The sequence below is a fragment of the Chrysemys picta genome, chromosome 2 (assembly GCF_011386835.1).
Source record: "Chrysemys picta bellii isolate R12L10 chromosome 2, ASM1138683v2, whole genome shotgun sequence".
Lineage (NCBI taxonomy): Eukaryota > Metazoa > Chordata > Testudines > Emydidae > Chrysemys > Chrysemys picta.
This window is the reverse complement of record NC_088792.1, coordinates 60348996-60364461: the sequence shown is the minus strand read 5'-3', so window position 1 is coordinate 60364461 and position 15466 is coordinate 60348996. Positions and strand designations below refer to the sequence as shown.

General features: G+C 43.4%; 2 protein-coding genes across 6 annotated transcripts in view; both read right to left on the bottom strand.

Moving 5' to 3' along the window:
* The window catches only part of LOC103307427 (ATP-dependent translocase ABCB1-like), a 69596-nt gene that overhangs the window by 32042 nt on the left and 22088 nt on the right, over window positions 1–15466 (bottom strand). For all 5 annotated transcript variants that reach the window (XM_065583269.1, XM_065583271.1, XM_065583272.1 and 2 more), the window contains exons 11-16: window positions 12046–12159; window positions 9704–9814; window positions 7197–7322; window positions 5451–5654; window positions 4805–4975; window positions 804–965 (exon numbers count right to left, since the gene is read on the bottom strand). In XM_065583269.1, the coding sequence (XP_065439341.1) occupies window positions 804–965; window positions 4805–4975; window positions 5451–5654; window positions 7197–7322; window positions 9704–9814; window positions 12046–12159 (888 nt within the window). The remainder of the gene's footprint in view (window positions 1–803; window positions 966–4804; window positions 4976–5450; window positions 5655–7196; window positions 7323–9703; window positions 9815–12045; window positions 12160–15466) is intronic.
* LOC101931388 (ATP-dependent translocase ABCB1-like) overlaps window positions 1–15466 on the bottom strand; it is a 432036-nt gene that overhangs the window by 394534 nt on the left and 22036 nt on the right. The window lies entirely within an intron of this gene.

Below are 15466 nucleotides of genomic sequence, written 5' to 3'. Positions count from 1 at the left end.
ACACTGGTTTCGTGGCCACTTTCACATTGTAATTTGTATAGGCCAAGTTCTCTGCCAGGATAAGTTGGTGCAGTTGCAACTTACACCAGCAGAGAATTTGGCTCTGTATGTTCCCCCCGGTATCTGTATAGGTCAGTCAAATCTGAGATCTAACAGCTCTATGAGGTCATCCACCTCTTCTGCTCAGTTATGTTTTTGACTCATTACTTTGGGTAAACATGAAGCACTGCTACCGGTGAAAAACGTGAAGCACTGCTACCGGTGAAAAACTCATAAACAAGATTGACTGATCAACTTTCACTCAACTAGAAAACATGCAGAAACTGCAAAGCGAAAATGGCCCAGCTGTTTGAGTGCAGAACCTGCATGTGTCAGCAATAGTATCAGTGAGATCATAGGCGCCGACACTGTGGGTGCTCCGTGGCTCAAGCACCCACCGAAAAAAATAGGGGGTGTTCAGCTCTCCCATGGCTGGATAATGTTTTGTGGGCCCCTGGGCTGTGGCCCCGCCCCTGCTCCACCTGAAGGCCCTGCCCACCACTCTACCCCAGGGCCCCTCCCTTGATTGGCCTCTTCCTCCCTAAGGCCCCACCCACATTCTACCCAGATGTCCCACCCCTGCTCAGCCTCCCCCTCCCCCCCCCCCCCCGAGTCCCTGCCCACAGGTCATACAGGAAGGGCACCCACCAGCGAATACAAAAATCAGCACCTGTGAGTGAGATATACAGATAATTTTCTGGAGTAGAGAGATGGCCAGTACATCTGAAGCATTTAGTCAGGAGTGCTTGATCACATCTCATTACCTGCTGCATCACAAGAGACGTGTAGACACCCTTCTGTGTCATGAGTTCATTGTGTGTTCCCTGTTCAACAACAACACCGTTGTGAAATCCAGCAATAATGTCAGCTGTCCGGATTGTGGAGAGCCGGTGCGCTATCACAATGGTGGTACGTCCAGCCCTAGCCTTAGCAGGGGAAAAAAAAACGAGAGATTTACTTTAAAATGTGGTGAAAAAAAAAACAAAAAATCTCTACCTAACACCACAGCAATAGTGTGGAAAATACAAGCGTAAAAGCCCTTCTGACCCTTTATAGCTGATCATTATTTCCATGCATACTTGCAAAGGACACTTCTGATTACAAAATTCACATTTATAATAATGACAGGGAAAAGTGGATTCATTTTATAGGCTACTATGCAAGTACCAATTCCTATAGCTAAGGTTGCCTGACACTTCCAATTGTAAGACCTGTTGTCAGATGCTTATAACTTTGCCAACATTTAATTATTTGGGCTGAAACCTTCCATGCTGGTAAATGCCTCGGCTGTCTTTTTTTTTTTTTTTTAATTTCAGCAAAAATGGTTCAATGATGTCTCAGAATGAGGTTAGAGAAAAAATAATGTTGTTTTGCACATATTAAAATTCTTATAACTGTTTAATTGAGAAGCTTTATCACCTAAATGCTCGAGAGCAGGGACTTGAAAATTTGGAGGAGATGGGCATGTCTCACTGGTTATCAGGGATGCACCTTTTACCATTCCCATGAAAATCTGCCCAAATGTGGCCGAGTTATGAGGCTCTAAAAATCTCAATTTTCATGTGTTCAGTAGAGACTTCTTAGAGCTCAACAGCTAAATTCCCCAAAGAGACAGTCTGAGCTCGCTGCATTGTATGACAGGAGTGCACATGCACCATCCCCACAGAGAGACTAAGCATGTTCCAGCCCAGGACTGTGGGGCCTGAGCAGGACTTTGCCTGCAATTTCTCCTCCCTATAGTCAGGGGGAGTTGTGGCTCCAGGCACAGGAAACAAGAGTAGGGAGAGCAGAATGAACAGTGATTATGGAAGGAATCAAAGTTATGCAGGAAACCCACCTTATTTGCTGCAGAAGTTGTAAGGTGTGTAGTGAATGAGGCAGAGAATTGCAGGAAAAGAAAGGATGGTCTCGTTGTTATAGCAGTTGAATACTGCCCTGGAGAACTGGATTTGAGCCCTGTCTCTGCCACAGAGTTACTATGTAGGGTGACCAGACAGCAAGTGTGAAAAATCGGGACAAGGGGTAGGGGTAAATAGGAATTATATAAGAAAAAGACCCAAAAATCATGACTAGACCTATAAAATTGGGACATCTGGTCACCCTATTACTATGTGATGCTGGTACTAATTGTGTAGTCCTCATTTTCTGGATGCCTGACTTGAGGCAGTGGGGTCTGATTTGCAGAAGTGCTGAGCATTCACGGCTGCAACTGAAGTCAATGGGAGATGTGCTTTTAACATATATAGCGCTGTATAATGCACAATTCTCTGAGTCCTGGGCATCGCAGATCATGCACCCAAAAGTAGTATGCACTTTCAACATTAACATCTCTGTGTCTCAGTTCCCCTTCTGTGATATGGGAGTAATACTACCACCTTACCTGTCGGGGGTGTTGTGAAGATAAATTCATTAGTGTTTATGAAGCACTCAGATACTAGAGTGATGAGAGGTATAAAAAAGCCCATGAGGAAGTTAATAATTTTGTTTTCAGAGCAGGGTTTGAATGGCATGGGGGCATACATTGAATGCGGAGGATAAAAAGAAATATTGACTAGCACTGAATGTTGAATAGCACCATCCTGTGCACTGAATGAAGCAGGGGGCCTGTGGAAGAAATAGTATGTGATTGTAGCAATGGGACTCACCCCTGCGGCGCCTCCTGCCGTCTCTTCTGGCAATTAGCTCATCCAGCCTCTCGAGCACCCTCTGCTGGCCGGTGTCCCACTGCCGTTTGGCTCCATCCCTCCCTGGACTCCAGTGCCCCTTTCATCTCTCTCTCTCTCTCAGGGTCTCCCCTCCCCGGGGAACCCCCATCCCCTATCCCTACTTCACCTCAGTTGTAGGCTACTGCCAGTCACCAACTAGCCCCCGCGCCCTGAGGCAGACTGCAGTGTAAGCCACTCATCATAGGCAAGGTTGGGTCTGGACCTGCTGCCTATCTCTGCAACCCAGTGCCTCTCTGGGGCCTTGGATAACGCCCTGCAGCCTGGGGAATTGCCAGCTTTGAGCTCCCCAGCCCCTCTGGCCTTTCCCCAGCCCTGCCTCACTCTAGGCACCATGAGCTTCCCAGCAGCCAGGCCCTTCTCTCTCTGAAGGCAGAGAGAGACTGCCTCGGCTCCTCGCTTGCAGCTTCTTATAGGGGTCAGCTGGGTTCTGTTTGGGGCGTGGCTGCAGCTCTGCCTGCTTCCTCCAATCAGCCCAGTGGCTGCTTTCTCCTCCCACAGCCCTTTCCTAGGGCTGTTTTAAGCCGCTCAGGGCAGGAGCGGGTGTCCACCCTGATCCAGTGATCATGTAACCGAAGACTGTCCCCTAATGCAGACACACAAGGGTTTATTAATGCTCACCAAGCAACTTTAATTCTGTCATTCCCTAAATTTTGAGTGCTTGACTTTGGAATCTTAATGGTCTTTTCATGTAGTGTGTGTGTGTGTAATTCAGTATAAATAATGATATTATCTATGCAGAATATAAGGGCTCAGCACCCAAATACTACCCTCAATTACACCGTGCACTATCGCTGATATTAGGGTTGCCAACTCTGACTGAAGCTATTCCAGGAGATTTTTTTTCCCAACACGACAATGTCATTTTCTTAAAATATCCTATTAAAATCTCCTGGATTGCTTCCAATGGTCACTGGGAGATCAATGCCGATTCTGGGAGACTCCAAGCCAATCCTGGAGGGTTGCAAACCTAACGGATATCAGTGTGGTCAGATGGGTATAAGTGAAGGCAGAATTTAAGCCCATAGACTTAAAATTAATTGCAGATAAATGCTGGGGGCCATATAGTGCCCTTGAGCCATGCATAGAACTTATGCAATTCTGTGTTTACTATTACTGAGTACTAATGGGAGGCCGGCTTTTTTAATAGAGCTTATTTTTAGGATACAACACTGGTTATATACAAATACACATCAGTGTTATGAAGATTATTAAAACATCTGTTTAGTGATTGGAGAAGATACAGTGCTGGATAAGCACAATGTATTTTTATTATTGCCCTGTAGAAATCCATACAATGCTGGCACCTTGCTTTGATAATGTAGGAGTTAAATTCCTGATGCCACATTCACAGTTTACCACCAGGCAAGCAATTGTGATGTGAGGCAGGATGTGGTGGAGGCCAGCATTAAAGAAGAGGACTTCTGTCCACATGCAAATATCCTGGCAATCAGGAATGACACGAACAGAAACAGAGCCTGTGATTGCTTTAGGGTTGCCACCTGTCTGGGTTTTATCCGGACAGTCTGGCTTTTGGCTTCCGTGTCCAGGTGCGATTTAGGGTTTCCAGGTGCCCAGCTTTTGGTGACCTGGCAACCCTATGGCACCTGAACCAAAAGCTCAGTCACCGCAGGGCAGGGAGAGTGCCAGGTCATTAATGTGTACCAGCCTCTGCTCAGCCAGGCCACCTCCTACCTGCAGGCAAGCTCCTTGAGACGGTACAGCGAGCAATGGGGCGTGGGGGTGTGGGGAGAGGAGCGAGTAATGGAGGCAGGGCCTCTGGGAAAGAGGTGGAAGAGGGGGAGGGGCTTCAGGGGTGGCAACCCGAGATTGCTTAATGGAGTTTTGATTAAATATTACAGGGTCATATCCTGACACCAAAATTTGAGCATGCATCCCTATTGATTTCAATGCCCTCCTTGAAACCAGTGGAGAGCTGTGCTTAAAAAAGGATGGCATGCTATAGCCTTTAATGTCAAGCTTGCCATACGGTTGTTGTGCTTCTTAATACTGATTGATAACTCTAGCTATAGGATTCCTACCTTATCAAGAGCTGCTTGCACAATAGATTCACTCTGAGTGTCCAGAGCAGACGTGGCTTCATCCAGCAGCAGAATCCTGGGATTCCTTGCCAGGGCACGGGCAATAGCAATTCGCTGTTTCTGCCCTCCGCTCAGCTGAGCTCCCCTTTCCCCCACCATGGTGTTAAATTTCTGAGAAAACAAGAGGAACATAGAGATTGCAAAAGGGGTCAGTTGAAATCCTTTTACACCCCCACTCCCAACATATTTTTACCATCACAAACAGAAATTCCCTCTTTTAAAAAGTTTTATGATGGATGCTCCAATAAACGCTTTAAGAATAATTACTTCTAAAAGAACTGTCTTGGCCAATTACATTCAGTGTTTTTGGTAAAAAAAAATCTCTCATTGTCCATAGAAATTCCTTATCCACCCTATTAAAAAATGTTGCCCACGTGAAATACAGTTAGTATTGTAAATTAAGAACATTGTGGGCCAAATGGTCAATTGGAATAAATGACAAAACATTAGTGAAAAGCTAGTGAAGCACCATCTATTTGCACCAGCAGAGAATTTGGGCCACAAAAATTCAGAAGAACTGAGAGAGAGAGAGAGAAACCAAAGAATCCGTCATAGTTATAAAGTGCTCAAAAGTACATGAACTCACCTCAGGCAGTCTGGATATAAAATCAAAAGCATTGGCTTTTTTAGCTGCTTTCTCAATTTCAGAATCAGTAATACCCTCTCTGCCACAGCGAATGTTCTCAGCTATTGTTGTAGCAAACAAAATAGGCTCCTGGCTTACAAGGCCAATATGTTCTCTTAGCCACTTTATATTAAGTGTCCGAATATCTCGTCCATCTAAGGTAACCTGAGTGGAAAGGCATAAATGAAGAGTTTGAGAAAATGTATTATGTTTAAAATAATTAGTTCTTATAATGGTAGAATAATAATGATATAATAATTGACTTAAGTATTTGTTTAGCAGCTTCTCACATGGAATAAAGCAATAACATTTAAACAAAATGACCAGGAAAAATTAAAAATATATCTTCACGATCACCTCAGATTAGAAGAATGGAAGGAGCAGGATAAACAAAAAGGATATTTTTGGAGCAGTGTTTTATAATTGTACTTTGAGAATTAATGTATGATTTGATTTCATCCTGCCAGCCACCCTTTTTGAATAGCAGAAAGGAATGACAGACCAGAACAATCCTTATGATTGATTATGGTCACCCTTTTGTTTTAGGATAAGTTATAATGTCTACTATGGTTTCCTATATGTATTACAAATTAGGCACTCTAGTTAAATAAACATTTCTTTGTTTTAAGGTTTTAGTATGTAAGAGACAGGATCTTGTATTGTATCTATGTTAAGGAGATTAGAGGAATGTTGAGGGCCTAAAGCCCCAATGTGAATTGTTTTAGTTATAAGATTTAGCAAGGCTTGATTTACAATGTATTCTGCTGAATATAAAATACTGCTGTCTCTATACCTTTGAAGGTTTCTGTAAGAGATTGTTTGTGTGAATGAGGAATGCATACATCAGGAAAAGATAAGGTGTGAAAGCTATCACATATGTCTAGATGGTAAAGAAAAAGTGAGAGACTTGGAAAGACCAGGAGACAATCAGTAAACATCCATTGTATCTGATGCTAAACATGTTAACAGCATTGACTACCTCAAAGGTGAGGCAGGCACCACCGAAGGTGAGACAACAAATAGGAGATAACGATGGGAAGCCTGACATCATTTGATAACCATCAAATGATAACAGCAGAAAACCCCAAGATTAACACCACTTAAGCACAGGATGACATTGCAAAATTTATGGACTCAAATGGGAATTTACAACTATAAAGCTGGGGTGTTTTGTCATGGAACTCTGGGTTCAGTCCTGCAAAGCCTCGGATCGTGATCGACTGAGCCCAGCTCCACACTCGTGCTCAATCTAACTGGCCATTAGACTGACTCGAGCTACAACTAACTGGAAACTATCAACATAAACTGGCAGGCGTGTGCGTGTGTCTGTGTGTGTGTGTGTGTGTGTGTGTGTGTGTGTCTAAAAAGCATATGCTAACTGTTGTATTTTCAATAAATGCAGCGTATTTGCCTTTTCTCCCTGAAAAGATCCCGTGTGCTTTGTATAGCATAACAATATCCTCAAATATTTAAATCCAGATTTTGACTTCCTTAATATCAGTAAAGTCCTATCTAGGTTTTTACAATATTCTCATCATGGCATACAAGTAATGAAAAATCAGTATCAGAATTTCGTTGGATGCTACGTATCTTTTGTTCTTTTAAGAATCCAATTTTGTGTAATGTCCTTTTAAAGTATAGTTGTAATCTAGTCATCCTAATCTTCATCCTAGTAGCCAGGAATATCGACAGTTCATGCAAACTAACCTCTCCTTGGACTGGATCATAGAATCTCTGTAGCAGCTGAATAGCAGTACTTTTGCCACAGCCACTAGAGCCAACCAGAGCGATGGTCTTCCCCGATTGAACTTTCAGGTTCAGGCCCTTGAGAATCTGGAAATATAATCTTTATATGTTAGTCCAGTAAATGTAGAGCTACTTAAATAAATGGTTTGTTTAGAAAAAGATCTATTAAGATGCTTGGCATCATGATCAAGCCAATAATGAGATGTCTGGTCTAACAGTGTGTTGAACTCCCAGGCCTGCTTTCAGTTCTTTGTTCCAACCCTGGTTGGAAAGCACTTTGAAGATGACAAGAAAAAAGTTTTATTACTAATAAAAATCTTGCTTTGTTCTATTCTTATTCTATAAAGACTGTCCTAAGAAAAAACCTTTGGCTCTGAAAACAAAGTGGGTGTTTTAATATCCCCAATGGAATGAAGAGTCAGGGTTCAGCAATCTCTAGAATTTACTAGGGAGGGATTAGTTATGGAGTAATGACACTTTTGTTGCGATGTTCACATTTAGGAACTTTTTACCTCAGTCCATTTATCCCGTCTTATAAATGTCTAATATTATAACTGGCCAAAATATTTGTCTCCTATGGAAACTCTTATGTATGTTGATATTTAGGCTGATTTAGGACTACACATTTTTTGCAATAGAAGATCAAAACAACAGTAATATTGTTCTCGGCTCCTCATACTATACCAGAAGAGCTCCAGTTTTCCAGTAAGCTAATAGCAGATAAGCTTTAGTGTTTGCTTGACCAAGCAAGAGCATCATTCTCCACTCCTTTAACATCATTTCTTGTCACAACCATCCCATCTCTAACCTCCCTTTCTAGGTAAAGCAGGAAAGGGCATGTCAAGGTAACGCTGACAATAACTAGAATCTTCAGCTCTCTGTGACCCGGTTCATTCCAAATTTAGGTACGAAATGGAGACTGCCTTGATCTTGTATGTTGATCATCTTTGGCTGGTGATTGATGAGAACCAGGTATCCAGGATGATTCTTTTAGCTTTGCCAGCTACCTTTGATACCATTGATAATGACCCACTGCTGACACAGGGTGAACTCTGGAAGGGATGGATGAAATCATTCTTGAATGGCTCCATCCCATTCCAGCCACAGGCCCAAAGTGTGGCTCATCCGGCCCCGGATTTCTCTTGTGTAGGGTGATGTGGGATTCTGTCTTGTCACCCTCCTGCTCAGTTTGTATGCAAAATCATTAGGGGAAGACAGTGAGAAAGTACAGACTACACTGTCTTCAGTATTCAGATAACATAGCTCTAGTTCTCTGTTTCATGAGACCCAGCTGGGAGAAGTTGACTGGCTTAGCCAGCAAGTTACAGGGTGGGTTTGATGCAGGCAAGTCAGCTACGACTCACCTCAGAGATGACTGAGTTTATGCTTGTAGGAACCCATCCGAAGAACTGGCACAGCTAATAGCAGCACACTCAAGTGAGTTTGTAACCTGTTGGATCCACAGTTGCCTTTGCACGCAGGAAGCAGTAGTGGCTAATAGCATTTTGTTTGTCTTTTACACTTGGCCAGAAGGTTCTGAACTTTCAATTCTGGTACAGATGTCAATCCAGAAAGAAGTATTACTGCAAAGTACCATACATGAGACTGTACAACAAGATGACTCCCCTCACAAACTTCAGCTGGAGGAGAGTATGGCAGTCTGTTTCTTAGAGGGCATTATCTGTAGGGAGAATCTTACCTCCATGCTCTGTGATCTGCACTGGCTTCCATTTCATTGTCAGGAGTGATTTAGAATAATGGCTTTAACCAATAGACCTTAAAATATGTTGAGTCCTGGCTATCTCCAAGATTACCTCTCCCCACATGGGATGTCACAGCAACTGAGATCTTCTGAAGCACTGACACAGACAGCTTTCTGGATTTAACCACATGAGGGCTGGAGGTGAGGCATTCTTGGTGAGGAGCTTGAAAGAAGAATTTGCTTCTGATTCAATTCACCAGAGGCCAAATTTACTCACCTTCAGGTTATGCTGTAAGCCCCATTTGTTCTCCCTTGCTTTTTCCAGCAGGTGAAAATGAAGAAAAGGTGGATAATGGTGGTGAAGACAGAGCTTTAGTTTTGGAAGGACATTCATCCTGCATTATTGTTGTATTTTTATAACTAGTATAACAACATTTCACTCTCACATAGTACATTTCATCCATATATCTCAAAGGACTTTAAAGAGGAGGTCAGTATTACTATTCCCATTTTACAGATGGGGAAACTGAGGAAGAGAGAGGTGAAGTGACTTGCCAAGTGTTACTTTGCAGGACAATGGCAGAGCTGGGAATAGAATCCTATGTTCTTTCAACTAGACCTTACATCCAGAGTACAGGATGGACATTTTATTTTAATTCATTTTTTTAAAACACATTAAATTGATAAAATATCAGTTTTCTTTTTGGTCACACAGATAATGGCAGCAGCTTTTCACTGCAAAGATTAATTTAATAAGAACACTTACTTTAACATCAGGTCTAGATGGGTAACAGAAATGGATGTTTTTGAATGTAATGTCTCCTTTGAGCTTGTCTGGTCTGTATCCTTCCTTGGCACTGCTATCTAGAAGACGGTGCTGGAGAGAGATTTTGAAAAGGTATTACACATTTCTGTGATTTTACAGTTGTGGCTTTTGATGGATAAGTTGTTTAGGACAGTAAAAGAAACACTGTAACACTATATAGCAGTTTAACTGATCAGTGGTTGCTGAATTTCACCCCAGAGGATTCTGCATATCAGTGAAATGCAATCCTTGTGTATACCCTGCAAAGCATTTTGGGATAGGGGACATGGGAAGAACAGGAGTAACTAGAATAATAAAACATCAACTATACCTTAAATCATCCATCTCCCAACATTTACAATGGGCCCAAATCCCTTAGCTCCCTCCCAACATTTGCCTAGGCAGAATGTGGGTTGAGAATTAGTTCTTGGAGGAGTGATGCAGCCTGTAATTGTTGGTGGGCTTAAAATGCACAAGCAAAATAAACAAACTGGGGATTTATTACAAAGTCTTCACCCCTAAAAAGATACCATCATCCTGAGGCTCCCTGGTCTGAAGTCCAATGGAAAATTAGCCTGGCGCTAAATAGCCTGACCTGGAATTGCTCCTCCACTTCCCAGGTTCTGATCTCTGTTGGACTGACACTTTTCAATGACCCAGTAACCACCGGCAGAGTTCAGAACTTCTCTTTGAGTAGGAATGGGAAGATTAAAGGGGACCTCCTCGGCTCTCTCTCTTCCACTCCAAGACCAGCACAACCAAAAATAAAACCAAACCCTTTGTCTCTGAGTTCTGGTTTCCGATTGGTTCTGGTAGTAGCTTCCAGCTTGTTCTATCTCCATCCAGGACTCTGCCCTTATATAAATCGATGGTACGCCCACATTTTGAATACTGCGTACAGATGTGGTCTCCTCATCTCAAAAAAGATATACTGGCATTAGAAAAGGTTCAGAGAAGGGCAACTAAAATGATTAGGGGTTTGGAACAGGTCCCATATGAGGAGCGATTAAAAAGGCTAGGACTTTTCAGCTTGGAAAAGAGGAGACTAAGGGGGCATATGATAGAAGTATATAAAATCATGAGTGATGTGGAGAAAGTAGATAAGGAAAAGTTATTTACTTATTCCCATAATACAAGAACTTGGGGTCACCAAATGAAATTAATAGGCAGCAGGTTTAAAACAAATAAAAGGAAGTTCTTCTTCACGCAGCCACAGTCAACTTGTGGAACTCCTTACCTGAGGAGGTTGTGAAGGCTAGGACTATAAAAGCGTCTAAAAGAGAACTGGATAAATTCATGGAGGTTAAGTCCATTAATGGCTATTAGCTAGGATGGGTAAGGAATGGTGTCCCTAGACTGTTTGTCAGAGGGTGGAGATGGATGGCAGGAGAGAGATCACTTGATTATTACCTGTTAGGTTCATTCCCTCTGGGGCACCTGGCATTGGCCGCTGTCGGTAGATAGGATACTGGGCTAGATGGACGTTTGGTCTGACCCAGTACGGACGTTCTTATGTTCTTATGTATGTTCTAGGCAATCTGGAAATCAGAGTCCTGAGCCTCTGTAGCCATTGTTGCTGTAGTCCGGGGCAAGTCCCCTAAAAACTTGCTTACTGTAATAGGTCAGGAACAACCAACTCCAGAGGTGGTTACACAGAGTTTGATCACCCTTAATTTAGTTTGTCTGGGCAATATTCCACACTTTGATATATCCACACAACCTCACTGAAACCAATAGATATTTATGGCCATAACAGAAGACAAAACTCAGCCCTTTGTTCTAACCTAATATGAACATGAGACTGCAGATATATAACAAACTGATGTACAAAATTCTAAGAGTTAGTTACTGAAAGTGTGGCATCCCTCTTCCCCAGCAACAGTATTGCCATAGCTTTCAACAGCACTGTTAATCTCCAAATCAAAAGCAGTTGAACTGAAATCATGTCTACTCCATATACTTGTGTTTTAAAGAGAAATGTAATTTCACTTAGCTCTTCACCACTTACTCTAATAAATAAATAAATAAATACATACATACATACATACATACATAAGGGAATGACAAACCTAACAGGAAATAGGGCCCCAATCTGTAAAGTTGAGCTATAGATCTGAATTTCCCCCAAGTTTGCAATAAGCACATTTAGGGCTTTGGTTAAGGCTTGTGTCTTCTTAATATGAATAGAAATATCGTCTTATTTTTGTTTTCAGTGGCATGAGTCTATGGAGTTTATCCACTTTTTGAATTTTTTGAGAAATAAATCAGAAATTTCAGACTGCTAGAAAAGCAACATTAAGTACCTTACTGATAACCTTGTACACTTCATAGGCAGCACCTCGAGCATTGGCAACACTTTCTAAGTATGGGTAGCTCTGTCCGAGATAGAATGTGCCACGGAGCAGAGAGAATAATACCTACAGGGAACAAAAACAGGAGCTATAGTACAGTGGTTCCAGACCTGCAGTTTCCTTAGTGCTAAATGTCACGGTAATCCTGGTAGTTCTGTAAGAGCTTTTCCAGAAAAAATATAAAAGAAAATCAAAACTAAGATTTCAGGCTGCATTTTTCCAGTTCCCCCAGTTTTTATTCTTTCGCTGGATTCGACACAGGAAGTGGTGAATGTAGCTATTGGGTGCAGCCACATGCCCTTTAACAGTTGGATTAGCTTTTTTTTGTTGCTGCTGCTTTCACTAACTCCCATGAAGAGAATAAATAGTGAAATTAGACATCTCTCCATCTCTTTGCAATATTAAAAGCCTCAGTGTCCTCAAAGAGAGTTAATCCACAGTTTCCTGAGGCTCCAATCCTTCAAAGTGCATATTATGCACTGTGACTACTTCCACTGAAGTCAAGTTCTCATCAGAAGTCAATGGGGCTACTCACAGTGCATAAAGCACGTACCTAAGTCTTTGCAAGATCAGGGCCTTATTCCTTTCCAAAGGAAAAATAATCTAAAAGTATTGGTAAAGTACAATAATCCCTTGCAGGGATTTTAAAAAAATGAAAGATGGTCACATAGCTGTGACACTGTGAGATCAGATGCTAGCTCATGCCAAAGCCCCAGACTTCACTGAATGCTTACAGATGCAAGGCTCCAATCCTTCAAAGTGCATATTATGCACTGTGACTACTTCCACTGAAGTCAAGTTCTCATCAGAAGTCAATGGGGCTACTCACAGTGCATAAAGCACGTACCTAAGTCTTTGCAAGATCAGGGCCTTATTCCTTTCCAAAGGAAAAATAATCTAAAAGTATTGGTAAAGTACAATAATCCCTTGCAGGGATTTTAAAAAAATGAAAGATGGTCACATAGCTGTGACACTGTGAGATCAGATGCTAGCTCATGCCAAAGCCCCAGACTTCACTGAATGCTTACAGATGCATAGCTGGAAGCCAGGTCCATTCACTTGTGTATTAGTATAGATCAAAGTGATTGTTAAATGTATCAGAATGTATTTACTGTTTAAACTTCATGAAAACTAATGGGATGTCAATGCATTTGTAAGGGGACTGTTGCCCCCTTACTAACACTCAGTGGGGGTGTTTTGGTTGGCTACCTCCCAGCACTAAAAGGGGAGGGGTCGATGGCAAATCAGGAGCCTGAGACTGACAGTCCCCAGGAACAATGGGGAGAGGCCAATGCTCCAGATCAGCCTGATTGACAGGGCGGGCAGGCTAATCAGGGAGTCAGGAGGCCAGGGGGGTCCCGTCCTCCGTGTGAACTGGAATGGCCTGAGTCAGACAGAGTGGGGCCGAGCTAAGGAGAGAGCAGGGGCCCGAGCTAAGCTGCTGGAAGCAGAGCTGCAGCCCCAAAGCCAGAGCACAGCCCAGAGAGAACAGAGCTGCCCTGGGAGCAGAGCTGCAGCAACCTGAGCCAGAGGGGCCAGACAAGCAGCCAGGAAGCAGGTCAGAGCTGGGTGCAGAGTCACAGAAGCAGCCTGCAGAGCAGACCTGTGCTGGGGGCAGAGCTGCAGCCACCAGAGCCAGAGAGGCTAGAGAAGCAGCCCAGGGAGCTGGAGGCAGAGCAGCAGCAGCAGCCGTGCTGAGGCAGAGTGGAGCTGGAGCCGGGGCTGGAGCAGTCCGGAGCTGGGGCTGGGGCAGTCCGGAGCCGTGTGCAGCTGGTGAGAGTGAGGGGGACCCTGGGCAGTGGACCCAGCACAGGGAGACGCCTCAGCCAAGAGGCCTTGCAGGCCAGACTTGCAGGGGGATAATAACCCCGACGGGGCGGGGGTGACGCTGGGAAGAAGGGTCCTGCCACCTAGAGCCTGAGAGCGTGTGGCCACCACCAGAGCAAGTGTCCAACCCACAGCGTCCCTGCAGCACAAACAGGGCCTGAGAAGCAGGCCTGGGACCTACAAGGAACAGACTGAACTGCCCTGACGTTCCAGAGACACTGTTTGTAATGTTCCCTGCCACAGAGCAGGGTGATGTGTTTTCCTTTAACCTTTCCCATTTTTCCTTATTCTTTTTTAAAATTAATTGTTAATTAAACAACTTGTATTTGCTTTAAATTGTATGAAATGATCAGTGGGTCAGGGAGGTGCCCAGTACAGAGAGAGTACCCCGGAGTGGGGACACCCTAGCCCCTGTCCTGGGTGACCACAGCAGGGTTGGGGGTCGAACCCCCCAGGAATCCTGGGCCCAGCCTTGTCGTGGTTTACGAGGACACTGCCAGACAGAAGAGTGGAAGGGGAGTCCTCAAGGGCAGGGAAGCCTCTGGGTAAAGGAAGTGGGAGTGAGGACTCGGATCCTTTTGCTAGCCCACTTCACCGGGGTAGTGCAGAAGCCAGGAAAGTTCCCCACAATAGCGGGACCATTCCCCCGCTTACACATTGTTTTAACTAATGCATTATTTTCACTTATCTGGATCCCGTTATAATGCTGTAGCAAATATTCACATAGTGTATGCCTCTGTCAGTAAATAACCCATCAAATGAGAAAGAAGCCTTGTGGAATGCAAATGAAGAACTTTAACAGAAAAGTGTTAATTTCAAAGCAAGTGGTCATTGTGTGTGATGATCGAAGGTCAAAGACTCCAAATGTATTCCTCACTCTCTGCCATCAAAGGAAAAGCCCACAGGGGTATTGACCCTGTCGGCTTGTTTTCTGTGGGAAGAAAACTATGAATATGGATTCAGGGAAAAATCCTTCATCTCTATACTGTTTGGATTCTAATAGGGCAGAATAAATGAACATGGAGATAGAGATTCCATGAGTTATTCTGGGTCACCCTGAGAGACTTTTGGGAAACCGGCAGATCACTACATCTCTGCTACCATTTGGAATTATAGACTGACTCATCTGTACATATATTTTATCTTCTTTAATCTCTCAATAACTCTTATTACCTTTTCTTAGCTAATAAACCTTTAGTTAGTTTACTATAGAATTGTCTACCAGCGTTGTCTTTGGTATAAAATCTAGGATACTAATTGATCTGGGGTAAGTGATTAGACTCTGGGACTGGAAGCAACCTGAATGTGGTGTGATTTTTGGTGTAAATGACCCTTTATCATGAAGTCAAGTTTGTCTGGGTGGCAAGATATACTAGAGAATCTGTCTGTGACTCCATGGTAAGACTGGTATAGTGATCCCAGAATTCACATTTGTTACTGGCTTGGTAAAATCTAATTCTAGAACACACCACCAGTTTGGGGTGTCTGCCCTGTTTTCTGACAGCCTGCCCTGAGATAGGCATTCCTGGTCGTGAACCACTCCAGA